This window comes from Labrus bergylta, chromosome 17 (genome assembly GCF_963930695.1).
Source record: "Labrus bergylta chromosome 17, fLabBer1.1, whole genome shotgun sequence".
In the NCBI taxonomy this organism is placed as follows: Eukaryota; Metazoa; Chordata; class Actinopteri; order Labriformes; family Labridae; genus Labrus; species Labrus bergylta.
Window position 1 is genome coordinate 21,749,727 of NC_089211.1, and position 14,619 is coordinate 21,764,345.

Sequence of the window (14,619 nt, forward strand, 5' to 3'; positions counted from 1 at the left end):
TATAATGAAGACAACATGATCAGTGAACTGGAAAGTAACTGAGCATGTACGTTTGTCACCGCTTGACACTCAAGTACAAGAATACAATGACACTCAAGTGAAATGCTAGTTGACTAGTAAACAAGTCTAGTAATATCGGCATATATCTGCGAAAAAATAGCCGGTACCAATAGTCACTGGATAAGCTAATTTCGGCCGATAGTATCGGCTGGGCTCTAATTACTATATCTTTATCTTGATATTTGAGACGACACAAGACACACAAAACCCCTCAATATCTGTTTGTTTATGTCTATGTGTGTTTATTCCTTTAAATCTACTAGTATTCCCTCACTCACACCCTTTAAAATAAGACAAACCTTAATATTCATATCCACTATAATATAAAGAATGTCAATTACATCACATTACATAAAATAGGGAACTGTAATTCTAATAGTTCTAACAATAATAACCACATCACTTTATCAATAATCTCTCCCTCTCTTCTTTGTCTGTCATCTCTTCTTCCAGATCAGCTCAGCAAACATTTGCCAGTTGGAGAAGCTAGTTTTATTAAACCTCCCTGAGCTAGACGTCACTGCTACAGTGCTTTCTGCAATCAAGCTCTTTGTGTCACACAGCTGTTGTAGGGAAGGGGGGGGGGGGTGTCCAACAGGGGCTATAAAGTGGTCAATAAAGTGAATTAGCGGGAAGATTATCATCTTCCTTGAAGAAAAACTTTTGTTACACACTTGTTAATTTGGGAGTTTTATCCTGTTTTATTTAGCATACAGAGAATCAAGTATAAACTTCCATGCAAGCAGTTTGATGTGAGGTATTAAAGAATTCTACAGTGTTTGAAAAACACAAAAACTGATAATATCTTTATATCCCGCACATTGTTAAAAAATAACCAAGTTACTTCATTTTTAACATTCATTTGGGTTTCTTTTTTTTGTTCTGCATTTTGAATTATCTTTTGGTTTTGGACTTTGAAGCACAGGAATAAACTTCTCAAACTATACTTTTGAATATTCCACTGTTTTCCTACATTATATGAAATGTTCTCTAAGTCAGTCATAATGTTATCTGTCAGTAAAGTCTTGAATGAATAAAGAATATACCAGATTAAGACAAACCAACAATCAACATTAAATCTGTCAGAAAAGTTTTATTTTCCATTTCAAATTATTTTTGCAAAAATACTCCAGTCTGACGTGTATTTTTACAATAAAAAAAAAGTGGAAATAAATGAAAAATGTCAAAGAAATGATTTGTCTTCTAAACATTTTATTCATAAATGCATCCCACTCGGGACTCTTTGACGATGGTAATTATTAGATAAGAGTAATGAGAAGAGAATCTAACATTATTGCTTGATCATAATTCAACTTACCTGCTAACATTTACTGGAAATGTCCTTAAAGGAAGAATGTGCTTGACTTCACTTTTCGATCCAGTAGATGTCGCCCTTGAGCACCAGCATGAAACTAAAACAAACGGCTGTTTGGCCAAAACCTCCGCCATACTGATGCCTCCGCTCTCCTCCAGAGACACCCCTCCAACGTTCACACCAAGGAGTCGAGCGCAAGCGGCGGACTTGTTGTGTTAGCAGGCTAATGTTAGCGCTCTTTAGTTGACACATAGCTTCATATTGAACAAAAATTGACACCGAATGACCGTGATCTAAAAACTCTTAAGCTACATCCAAATTAGCAGTGAGTATGTTTTTCTTCTTTCCTTTAGTCCTTGACTTAAAGGCTTTATATGCGATTTTTTGATCCAGCAGATGTCGCCCTTGATCACCAGCATGAAACCAAAACAACTTGCGCTGCATTGTTGTGTTAGCATGCTAATGCTAGTGATCTTTATCATGCTGGTATCTTCACACTGCATGTAAATTTACCTGAAATGAGCGTGATCTAGAAACACAGTTAAGCAGTGAGTACAGTATGTTATTCTTCTTTTCGCTAGTCCCTCAATTAAACAACTTTTATACGTGAGGGGAGGAGTCAGCCGGCCGTCCAGGCGATGTAAACAAACTGAAGATAGGACTCGGAAAGCATCACAGACAGTGGGACTCGGGTGTTACACCCATTGTAGACAGTCATGACTCACAGAGTTATTTTCAGAGGATATACTTGATTTATATTATATTTAAGTGTGAAAAATCACAAATAAAGCCTTAAAACAGCTTTATACACAAGCCGGATATTGGCCGTCCTGTCCTTATGAACTTGATGTAAACACGGCTCCGACAACAACACAGCCAGCAGGACTTGTGCTTCTCACTCAAACCAATCAGTTCTGGGGACTTTTTGAAGAGGAACTATCCGCTAGAGAGTTCACTGAGAACTACACATCATGGGTACTTTTTTGTCTGTCTACGTTCCCACCGCCATGGTACCTACTCTGAAGCAGGAGCTTAAAAGGTTCCTCTAAACGAGGTTCTAGGAACTAAAATAGTAGTAGTTCCTGCGTTGGGGAATGGATAGAAAAAGGAGGAGGGTTCATAGAACTATGAAGAAGTTCATGCGGTCCGAAAACGACTATTGTAGACAGTCATGACACAGAAAGACCTTTACATAGATATACTTGATTTCTGCTATTTTTATTTGTAAAATATTGCACATTCTTCCTTTTAAGGTTTAATCTTTTTTTATTTTTACTCAACTTAACGTATCATAGCACATTGATAAAAACAGGGCATGATTTTTTTTTAAATACAGGGAAATCTAATCTGAATATAAACCAGATCAACTGAACACAGTTTAATTCGAGGTGGCGTTAAGAGTAACATGGCAGCATGCCTCCGGCCATGTTAAGATGGTTCACTAATTAATGCTAAATCCTCCTTGATATGCAGCTCATTCCTCCATCTTCAGTAAAGAATTCATTGACTCGCATGCAGAGCTATGTCGGCCTGTGGGAGAATGCTGATGGGGATCTTCAGCCCGTATAGGAGCCTTGCTGCTGTGGCATTCGGCCGCCATCAACAGAATTTTCTTTCCCGGCTCGTGGATGTGGAGCATGTCACTGTCACTCTGTCCACCCTTATCTGGCGTCTCTCGGCAGGCGGGGATGGCAGAGGTCCGGGTCACTCTGAAGTGGCACGGGAATGTCAGGGTCATAAAATGTGACCTCAACCACCCACCTGCTCAAACGGTCAAACCCACATTCCCAAATAGTTCTTAGCAGATTAAATCAGTTGCAACATTTGCTCTATTGGCGATAATTCAGTTTAAATGTGTATTAGATTCTGTCTTTTGGATCTACCTTTAACTTTTCTCCTATCCTGAAAGAAAATCCGGATTTCTATCCTGATTTCGATTTCAATACATAGACATGATGATTGGCCGATACCGTGTACCTCTCTAATATCGATACTGTTATTGGTGTAGATATTAGTATTAAAGACAGAAATAATACAGTTACCAGTATAGGTATCCATATCAATGTCTGATATTGATACTGTTGAATATTCATATTAGCATTGAAGTCCGATACAATTCCATTATTGATATAGGTATCAATTGGAGATGCACCGATTGGGAATATCAGGGCCGATATAGAAACCGATGTTTGAAATAACGATTTCGTCGATTGCCGATGTTAGACTTCTTTTGGTGTAAGACTCCTACCAAGAGGGCCACCAATTTTTTTCTCTTATGTTTGACAATGAAAACAAGTCAGCGTTTGTTCAACATGTGACTTCATCTGCCTAAAATCAACCTCTTCTCTGAATCAGTAGGTTTGAAGTGTACTAGATGGCAGCATTATATCGATCTGTAGGACGAGTCGGTGCATCCATGGAATCAATAGCATTGGCTAGAACAGATACCGTTATATCGGCATGGTGACCAGTATAAAGGCAGATACCGATACTGTTATCGGCATAGGTATCAGGATCAAAGAACAGTACTATTGTCTTTTCTGGTAGCAGAATCAGAGGCTGATAAAATAGTTTCAGTATTAAAACAACTCAACTTTAAAGCAACATTATCTTTTGGGGCATTTCACTTATTGGTCGAAGGTTTATAATGAGCAGTTTCATACCCTTTATCTCAACCACAATCAGAGCTATTTGATATCCGGGTAAGGATGCCACACATTGACAGACTACAGAGGCACACGGGCGGTTACGAGCCCAAGGTCTGTAATGCTGTGAGCTTAAGCCGATAAGCCTTAGAGATTTCAGCACCCGCTCTATAACTGGACTTTATGAAAGAATTAAAGCACAATAAAAAAAAACATTTATGTCCCCTTTTATTTCCCAAATATAAATGAAATATTCAAAGTTGACAGTAATTCTATTCTTAGGGATTAAAGTACAACAAAAAAAGTCTTCTGAACACTGTGGACGATGGCAGCTGTCTTCATGTAGTCCAGATAAAAATAGCTCGACCACCCCTCCCCCCTAACCCCCACACTTATTCTGTTTTTTTCTTCCCCCCCCCCCCCCCTAGCACCCTCCCCCACCCTCCAAGTTAGTGATGATTAGCGGTGTCTGAGCACATCATGTATTGCTCTGCTGACATATTCATCACGTCTACATATGCCCCCTGCACTCCCCAGGGTGTGCATCGTATGGGTCTTCAGGCATTGGTCGCTCTAATATCCCCCATACTGAGGATGTTGTATCAGTCAGATTGTTTAGTTAACAAATGTTGTGTTGAATATGTGTTACCCTGTGTGTTTCTCAGCTGCAGCTCTTCTGAGAGAGCATGCTACATTTTTCCCTAATGGGTAATTTTGCCTGCACAGATAATCCAAATCCAATAATCCTCTAACAGACGGGGGACACCTCACCCTCTGTTTCTCTTCACTCTCCACATTGTGCTGACTTGGTGGTGCACTGCGGATCACTTTTTTTCTAAGGCTTAACCCCTATTTGCAGGACCATGCCTCACAACTAGCAAGTAAATGCACTATTATGAAGAGATTGGAATACTTAAGGGTGATTTCTTAAAAAGTGTATTATACAAGAAAATAGTTGGAAAGATAATTAGGGAGGGGAAAGGAGACATATGCCTGTGTTTTTGGTTATTGGCTTTTGCACAGTTGAGTTCTTTCTCTGCAGAGCAACAAAACAGGACCGCTTGACTTTAATTTAAGTTCAATACAAGTTTTTAAACCATGCTTACATGCTTCCATTAGGGATGCCATTGTTGGTCTGACATTGCAATAACGTTTGGTGCAAATATTCATGATAAAGAGAAGATATCCAGACTCTGAAGCTGTTTTCACACATGCACTCAAAAAAATTCAAGAAAATAGCCGGACAGTCTTCAACTTGTAATCTAACTGAGTTGCTGATGTCCATTATAGCGTGAAGTTTTTACTGTCAGATGGGGAGATTTGGGGGGGGGGGGGGTCTCATGTGGCAGGACATGATGAAAAAAAGGTGCTCTGGAAATCCACGATGGCAGACAAGGCGACAGTCTGTCACCATAACAGTTTTTGCCTTCATATTAATGCTACTTATTGGACATATTGACATTATCACCCAGCAAGTGTAAGAAAACATAGTGCTGAGCAGAAAAGAGTAAGAAGCGACTTCATTATGTGCACACACGAACATCAACAACATCCCACAATAATCAGGTAATCCAAATGTCACCATAGCCCCTTACTGGCTCAGGTGAATTTTCCTGAATACTTCCTGCTATGTTCACACATCGGCTCACCCCGACGTCACTCTGAAGTTTTACTAGGGGGCAGACTGGAAAAAAAATTGGGACGAAATCGGGATGAAAATTTCTGCAGACACATGTTGCTCACCCTCAAAGTTTTGTACATGTGTGAAAGCACTATTAAGGATTTTGCCATCTGGGACTTCTTTGATATGTAGGTGAAGGTTTTCACGTCTTGTCGAATACCTCTGGGGACTGCCATAAAATTTTATAAACATTCACGTCTCCCAGAGGATGTATCGTTATGACGTTGGTGAACCCCTACGTTTTTCTTGCTTAGCCCAAAGGTTGACATTTTGGGATTTTAAACTAGTTGTAAAAGAAACAAGTCTCTAGATTGCTATGAAACCCCCCCCCCCCCCCCCCCCTTAGTATGAGTATGCATGTCTTTTTTTTGAGCACCATCATCAGATTGAAATGTCACTTAAGATGCATCAGCAACTTTTCGTGTGCTAAAACTAGCTCAGAGCAGCTAAGTATCAGCAGAACAGCCTTGACATTGCGAGTAGATATCACGCTAATTTTAGCATTTAGCCCATCACTGAGCTCCTAGCATGACTGTAGGCTTTTTAATCTTGTTTAACGTCTCTCTTTTTGGACAGTTTTGAACTTTTCCCGCTTATCATTCCGCTCCATAAATCTCCTGTTAATTCTTGGCTCAGTCCACACATAATGAAGGTAGCTGGATACACCCATTTCCAAGTTTTTGGTTTGGCTGACATATTTTTTTCTGAGATATAAATAGCTAGTGTGGATCAAATCTTTTTTAATTGTGTGCCACTCATCACCTTCAGCTATGTTTGTCCCATTTTTAGCTGCTGTCAAACGTTCCTGCAGATACGGGCAGTATTAAGTTGCAGAACATAAGAGCATGATCACTTTGTATGCCAGTATTTATGCTCAAATGCTAAGCACAGCTTTGAGCAGTGCAGTGGCACTGACGTGAGCATAATGCATGATAGATAACACCCAAAGCCACTGTACCAGTAAGTCCATCCAAACCTCGCAACCTTTAATTATCCACCTGCCTCTCTGCCTCCTCTTCCTTTAACTCACTCTCTGGGATTATACAGTTCAGTGTCATTACTTATCCTGATACTTCAAAGGAGCTTTATTCTGAAGGGCTTTAATTTCAAACTCCATTTAGTCTCAACATTTTTACAGGAAGACTCCTGCATAAGGTGTCAACACTCTTCTTCATTAACATGTGACACGACATGAACAGGTTGCATGCGACATCAATTTCAACACTGACTTGGCATGTGAATGGATTATGCAGAATGGGCTTAAAGTCTTATCTAATAGACTTGATCGTGGATGTCAGGCATTGTCACAGATGTCAAGAGGGGAAGCTTTTAGCATCAGTAGAGTGGCAGTGTTGCTGACTTTCAGGAAGAATGTTTTCCCAAACAGCTTACTCATGGCCTCATGGCAATAGTAAAATGTGAACTCACTCCAAAAGGTAAGATGCAGGACTGTGTTTAAAATGAATAGAATAAAATAAATAGCAACCCAAGGCACATTGTGGGATATGTGTAATATTTAAAAGCCTTACTTTTTATATGTTTTTGCCATGTTTATGAAAGACCCTGCCAAATAAAGTAAGCCAAATCCTACTGTAGGCTTTGGGTTTTACCCATACCCATGTGATGATCCCTGAAATATACGAAACGATATGAATGCAGAATTAACCCATTTAATGAGCTCTAGAATTATAGGAGCCAATATGAAAGGATAAAAATATAAAAAAAATACCCATTCTTTATTTCTTTATTTTTCAAACGATTAAAAAAATAGATGAAAATGATTAAACAAATGGAAAAAAAAATCTGTATAAAATAAAAAAGGCAATTTCAATATAATTCACATTTGACTCGTTCGAAAAGGGATAGGAAGAAGCCTAGGCTTGTCAAGTCCTACCCCCATTCTTCACCATTAACAAATGCAAAATCCAATAAAATAAACTACACGGACAATACAAAAAAATACTCCAATCGAGCTATTAAGATAAACAGAACAAAACAAAAACAAAAAATACCCATTCAATGAGTCCCTAAAAGATTAGATAGGATACCATAGGATTCTAATTCATGCATTGAGCCCACAAACGTGTTGTTCTCAGGGGAAAAAACTGCTTTGACAGTGGTAAAAATAAAACCAAAAAACCAAAAGCAATCCACAACAGCCCAACAAAACTTTAAGAATGACTTTCACATGGAACATTTCACATTACCCATATCTTACATGTTCCAAATAATAAAGAAAATGAAGCTATTGCATAACCCTCACAGTCCCTTTAGGAAAAGAATATTGGACATTTTGGTTGAGATTTCCACAAGTTAGTTTGTAAATCAGTTTGAGTTTCCACTATATCATCTGCAGTCATTCAGTAAGAGTTTATAAGAGTTTACAGTAAGAGCAGAGCACAGTGACGCTCCAAGTATCCAAAGAATAATCCCCTGTGTGTGATATCTACAAAAGCTAAGCAGCTCTTGTACTCCATATCCAAACTTCCTTCAATGAAAACTCAACACTACTACAGTACCAAGGCAAAAACGACATGTTTTAGTTTAAATATCTGATTAAATACTGATAATTCCTCATCCTTAAATTCATTTCCCATGTTTAAATGTTAACATTGGGGAACGGTGAAAATGAGACACCACCAGGAGCAGGAAAATAGCTTCCATTTGGGAGTGTGTTGTCTGCCCATGTAATTGATCCATCCATTATAGCTTATAAATATATGATGACATCATAGCATCTGTCTTTTATTGCAGACAAGCTGTTTGTACCACTGATGTGGGAAAAAGCCACAAAAAGCTGTTTTTCTTTAAAAGGTGAACAAGCTGAAAACACAGCTGGCCTCTCAACATCACCTCTAAATGTCCCACTCAGGTGAGCATTCCTTGTTTCCACAGCACTGAACACGTGTGAGCTTTCAGTGTCTGTCACGGACAACCACAAGGTTGTATCATGGTAGACAGCAGTGACCCAGGAGGTTCTTATGCAGCCTCTTAAAGTTTTTATAAAATCAGTTGTTTTGATGGAATTTCTGATTTTCGGTTTTCTGCAGAAGACTCGATTGATGCAAGTTTCCTTTTTGAAAGTATTTCAGTTTGAGTTTCTAAATCTCATCGAACACTTTTTGGTGTCGGCAGACCGATGTGCACCTTCCTAACTTGGGAGTGCATGATGAAATACTTCTAGATTGTTTTTCAATACAATATATAAAACTTGAAATCTGCTGATGAGACATTGCAAATCTCTCTGCACAAACATTATGACGGCACTTTTGAGACAGAGCACCAAGTCAAAATAAGAAACTGATACTTCTTTTAGTCATTAAAGCTTAATGTGCATCTAAATAATAACTTTACTGTATTTAAAACAGAGACAAACACACAACTATCACATCTGCATCATTCTATTACAGCAATCTGGTCAGAACACCTGTTACCAATGTTGTTGTTTTTTTGATTGGATAAAGAGGATAATCATGTGCATCACAGGCCATGTGCTCTGAAAGCTTTTAGGTTAATTACATCTGAACATCATCGTCATCACATTGCTGACAATGCCACAGTATTTGAGCCGATGTATCCAATTGGTGTTCTGTTATTCTGTTATTATTGTACATTTTAGCCTTTGCTAAAACAGTTTTTAGATAAAGCCATTTTGGTTTAGATTTGTTTTTGTATATTTGAAATGAGTGATTTCGGACCTGCAAATGTATTTGGTTACTGATGCCTTACGATTGATATCTTTGAAGGATTGAACCATTGTTCACTTTCTTATAAGAAGATGATATACCTTATTAATCCCATGAGGGGAAATACCATTTTTACACTCTGTTGTTGAACGCTAGTGGGGCTCAGGAAGTGAACTGGCACCTCTCCAGCTACCAGACCAATTTCCAGATTTGGTCCACACTGGGGTTTGAACCGACGACCCTCCCGTTCCCAACCTAGGTCCCTAAAGACTGAGCTACAGCCACCCCAAAAGATGAACCATTGCTCTTTTGTTCATAACTACGGCCTTTATTTATTGGTAATGAATGATGTTGTAATTATTATATATGATAAATTGGAACATTTGTGCTCTTAAACTTCTCTTTCCTTAAACTACTGTTCACATTCTGGACCCTTCAAACAATCTATTTATAAAACATAAAGCTTCAGATGTTTACAGCATATTTTAACTATTGTGTAAATGTGTAACCTACATTTATCACAATCGCGTTTTTACAGAATACAAACGATCAACACCAGCCGTTAGGAAGTCCAACAACCTAGCAGCCATAAAAATGTTTGTGTTTTCCTTGAGGGCTTGTAACTTACGTATAAAGTATTGTTAAATGATTTAATACTAAAAGACAAACGCAGTGCATCCTTTCTCAGTGGTCCGCACACCTTATAGTTGATATATGAAGGTGCTACACGTTGCACAGCAGCGTGGAATGACGAGACATGCCGGTCCACACCCATGAATTTGGTTTAAGCAAACTGCCGCTGAGGAATGTTTCACACTTTGTCCCCGCTGCTATCAATCAAACAGACATGTTCTTTAAGTTTTTGACAATTCTCAACACGCCCCGAGATTAAAATAAATGAATCAGCCAAGTCAGGAGCAAATACAATATCCTTTAGGGTCGGATCGGCACCCCAACAGAAGGGTACCAAAAAAGTAGGAAGCGACAGCTCCCTTATTTTGGTACCATTCCCAATTTTTGATGGTGGAAACGCCAATAAATGGGTACCAAACCAAACTGAACCGGACCGCATGGCTTTAATATCCTGCTCTGGAAATATAGCAGCGATAACTCACATACCCTCGCAGTTGAAGAATAAATAAAGCCTTAAATAAACAAGTCTTTCAATTGAAATTATTCCTCAAATCTGCTTTTCTTTCGGCTACTTTTTGATGTGCTAATATCCCACTGGAATTAAACGCCCCTTTTGAAAGCTCCTTAAGTAGCGCGAGAGAGATAAATTAAAGAGGGGGAGCTCAGATTGATGTTTTATTAATGCCAGTTAAGGTATTAGTGTTGACAGAAATTAATTATGGAGGAGGCAGGCCCAGGTCAGATGAGGTGTTCAGCTTCTAATTGTGTAACGGATGTGGACGCTCTCCCTCGGGAGCTGCTCTTGATGCCGGAGTTTATAACTCCATCTTTGGCACAGTGTGGGAGGAGTGGGGAGCAGCTACATCACAAGCTGTAATTACATTGATGGTAATTCCAGTTTGTCTATAAGTCCCCCTGTAGCTGCTGGTGGGATGCTCGCCGTTTAATGGCTGTCATTAATTTGAATAGAAAATAGCATTACACAGAACAGGAAGCAACTATTTGCCGCATCCAAGGCTAAGTCATACACTCCAGATGTAGTCCTGATGTAAAGATTGAACACCTATCTCTTATATAAGTGTAAGAGAGGCTCTGAGGGTTACAATGATTTCACAAATTGCTTCAGACAAAATATTGTCTACAACTTATTTGCATGTCTCAAGCCTTACCTTTTGATGTCGACCATACTTCTTTGTTTCAGATACATACTGGTAGGTCCATATCATCACAGTTGGTAAAGTCAGTCGTCTCTCAACTGGAAGGTTGGGGGTTGGATCCCAAGCTCCCGCAGCCACATGTCCGATTTGTCCTTGGGCAAGACACTTAACTCCAACTTACTCCCGCTTCCTCGTCGGCGGTGTGTGAATGTGTATGAGTGGGATTATGATGGTCACTATACAAAGCAGCTTCTACCATCAGTGTGTGAATGTGTAGGTGTGACCTGCGGTGTAAAAGCGCCAGGCAGAGGGAGCTAATGTTAGCCAGGAGGCTAGCGCTAACACTACCGATCGAATGTTCATATGTTGATTTAAATCATATCCTGGGAGGGCCCATTCACCGGCCTTTCATTGGCCTAGCCATTTCTGCAAACAGGCCTGTTAACAACACTACACTTTCTCTTGTCATTGGTTGCTTTTTGGAGGTGATATAAAGCTTTGAACTGAAAATCATAAGGTTACAACAATGGATGTTTTTCATTAGTCACTGTCAGATTTTCTGCAAACACTCCTAGCTAATAATACAGACTTCAGTGGGGGGATAAGTTTCCCATATAGGCAAGTTTCTTTTAGTAATTTTAGTAAAACTATTTTCCTCACAGTTCTCTGCTTGATGATAGTGGGCTGCAGTTTCCAAGCAGCAGATGTTAAAAAAAAAAAACAAATCGGCTTTTATTCCAACATATCTCCGATGTTGGACTTGTCAAGACTCGAAGAGAGATTTTGTTTGTTTCACTTTAACCACTTTTTATGTTTGTTTTACATTCCAAACTGTAGGAATTTTTAGTTTATCGCCAAAGAAATGATTTCGTCCTGTTTCATGTGTTGCCTTTTTTTTTCCAACACTTATCCATGTCCAGGTAGCATCATTTTAATGACCAGAGGGAATTAATGTTATGTAGTCATTATTTTGTAGAGACAGCTAAAAAATAAAGTATTTCATTCTCCCTTTTTTTTTTTTAAATTATAGTTTCATGCGGTTGGTCTGTTTGTAAAACTGGTAAAACAAGTTAACCTGGGGAACCATCAAAACAACCCTGTGACTCATACTATCAAAAAGCAATCTCTGATCTTGTGACTGCAAAAAAAAAAAATGCTTAATAGAAATCTTTTGTTGTTCTTTCTCCATTAAGTAGTGTGTGTGCGTGCATGTGTGGGTAAAATCAAGTTCTCCATTTGCATCTTAAGATAATTCTGACCAGACATGAAAAGAAGTTCTCCACATATTAAAACATCCTGGGCTGTCTTTCTACTTTAATGTTTATTTTTCTGTACATTTTATTTCATAAAGCACAAGTTTACATTCTGTGTCAAAGACCTTTTTGCATTTTGGATATCATTTCTTAAATATAAATTTCTCACTGGTGCTTCCAGGGTAATCTCTTTTTACAGATTGTGCATATATACATATTTATATATAACGAATTAGAAGGTTGCCCAACCACGTGGATTGTGAAGTGGTTTGGTTTCCTTTTAGAGTATGTGGTTTATCGGGCACCAGTGCTTCAGCGAGCGTCGTCTGTAGGCAGGAAATCCGCCCGTCTGGGTTGTAAAAGGAGCAGAAAGCATTCCGCTATTAGCCTTTGACCCATCAGCAATCATCTAAGCTAGCTTTAATTAATGTCTTTAAGTAGACATCTGCACAGAACTTCAATTTATAATCCCTACGTCATCTCAATTTATACTAAAATACAAATGACTCTGAATATCTACTTATTTATATGACGTGTTGGGACTCAGCGACTTTTAGTTTGAAGCCTGTTCCAAACAATACATTAATAGCCACAATCCTGCTACTTGTCAGCTGTCAGATTGTTGAATCCATTCTTAATAAGCCCCGTTATTGTCTCAGAAATCACAATGATTGATAGAAGCCATTGCGGCTCTAACATTGGCACTGTGGGAGTATAAAAAGCACCGTGTGGTGCCAGAGATACAGTGGCACTGTGATTATTTGGTATTACACTTTGGGACAGGTGGATGTATGCACAGGGACACTGCAACATACTCACAGTCTCTGAGCCAAGTAAATATAGCTGTGAATGTGCAGCCCTGGAATGTGACCAGGATAGCAGAGACAGTGGAGGCTGCAGGTTGAACTGGACACACAGACTGCAGCTTGACTTGTTGTCTACACACAAACTTCTCACTTGGAAAAATGATATGACATTGTTTTGCATGTGGCTCTGGACAAATGAAGATAATATATCCAAGAATAGTAACACTTAACCTCATCAGCCTCTTCACAGTTATCCTGCATTTTGACAGTTCTTTATTGAATCCATCCGTGGCTAAATCCCAAAACTGTCTTAAAATGTCTGAATCAAAGTTCTCCGTATCTGCAGTGACTCTCTGCGTCTTTAAGGAATCGGACATCTCTGTAGCTCAGAGATTAACTGCAAGCTTTTTCCCTCTGTGCTAAATGTGGTAATATTATAAACCCAGTGATGATCTGAAAATAAAAGAAGCAGGCGGATAACTTTGCAATCCTTTGAGAACTGCTTAAAGAGTTATGACCAGTGGTGTCGTGGTGCCTAAAGAAGTGGGTTTACTCTTAATTTCCCCCCAAATGTTTTTTTTTAAGTGGCTCATCCAGCAGAGGATAAACGGCCTCTGTTTTAAACAGTGACATGCAAGACTCCTCTTGCATATTAAGTTAGCGTGTACTAGCCAATCAGAGACAGAGTAGGGTCGAGGGAAGGGTCATTGCGTCACCATCCTAGGAAAGAAAATTACAGCACATTAATGAATATTTTCAATCAATCTTTGGTTTGAATCAGAGGAGATTTAGAAGTGGGTAAACCCTATGGAGCGTGAAAAATACACCACTGGTTATGATGGTGCATTGCAGAAGGAATGGAGACGTCTGTTTCTCTTCAGCTTAATGCGCCATCTCTAGCAATTAAAATACTAAGATCAGATTCATGTGTCTCAGTTATGTGACCTCGAGATTATGGGTTTGTAGGATACGGTAAGATGCGGCTCCTTTGAGCTTTATCGATAATAAAGTTTAGTTCTGAGACTGAGAATTTAAATCAATTGTTTCATCTGATCTCCTTTATGTCACCTTTGTAGATATATCAGGGTTCCCGTAGACGCTTAAAAAGTTTGAACTTAGATTTCTTAAATTGAAGGTCTCAAAATCATTAGATCAGTACTAAACACTCTAAACACTCAGCAGAACACCAGATGTGTTTTAATCTGCTGCGGATCCCAAACAAAGGGCCCATTTACTCCTGTAACATTTGCTAGAAACAAAAGTGCCCAGCGCCTTTAGGAAATAACTAAGCCTTTAAAAATAAAGCCCCAAGTGTCTGAAAATATAAAGAAGAGCTTGATCCAAAAATAAGTCTATAAATGAATAATATTGAAGCAAAACTCT

The 14,619-nt window shown here is 38.9% G+C and overlaps 1 protein-coding gene across 3 annotated transcripts in view; it reads left to right on the forward strand.

Annotated features, from left to right (window-relative positions):
• nup214 (nucleoporin 214) overlaps nucleotides 1-14,619 on the forward strand; it is a 53,463-nt gene that overhangs the window by 36,094 nt on the left and 2,750 nt on the right. For 2 of the 3 annotated variants that reach the window (XM_065965360.1, XM_065965361.1), the window contains exon 36: nucleotides 514-1,252. The exons of the other annotated variant lie outside the window; for it this stretch is intronic. In XM_065965360.1, coding sequence (XP_065821432.1) covers nucleotides 514-550 — 37 coding nt within the window. In that variant the 3' untranslated portion in view covers nucleotides 551-1,252. Of the gene's footprint in view, nucleotides 1-513; nucleotides 1,253-14,619 lie in introns of those variants that run through there. 3 annotated transcript variants of the gene reach the window in all.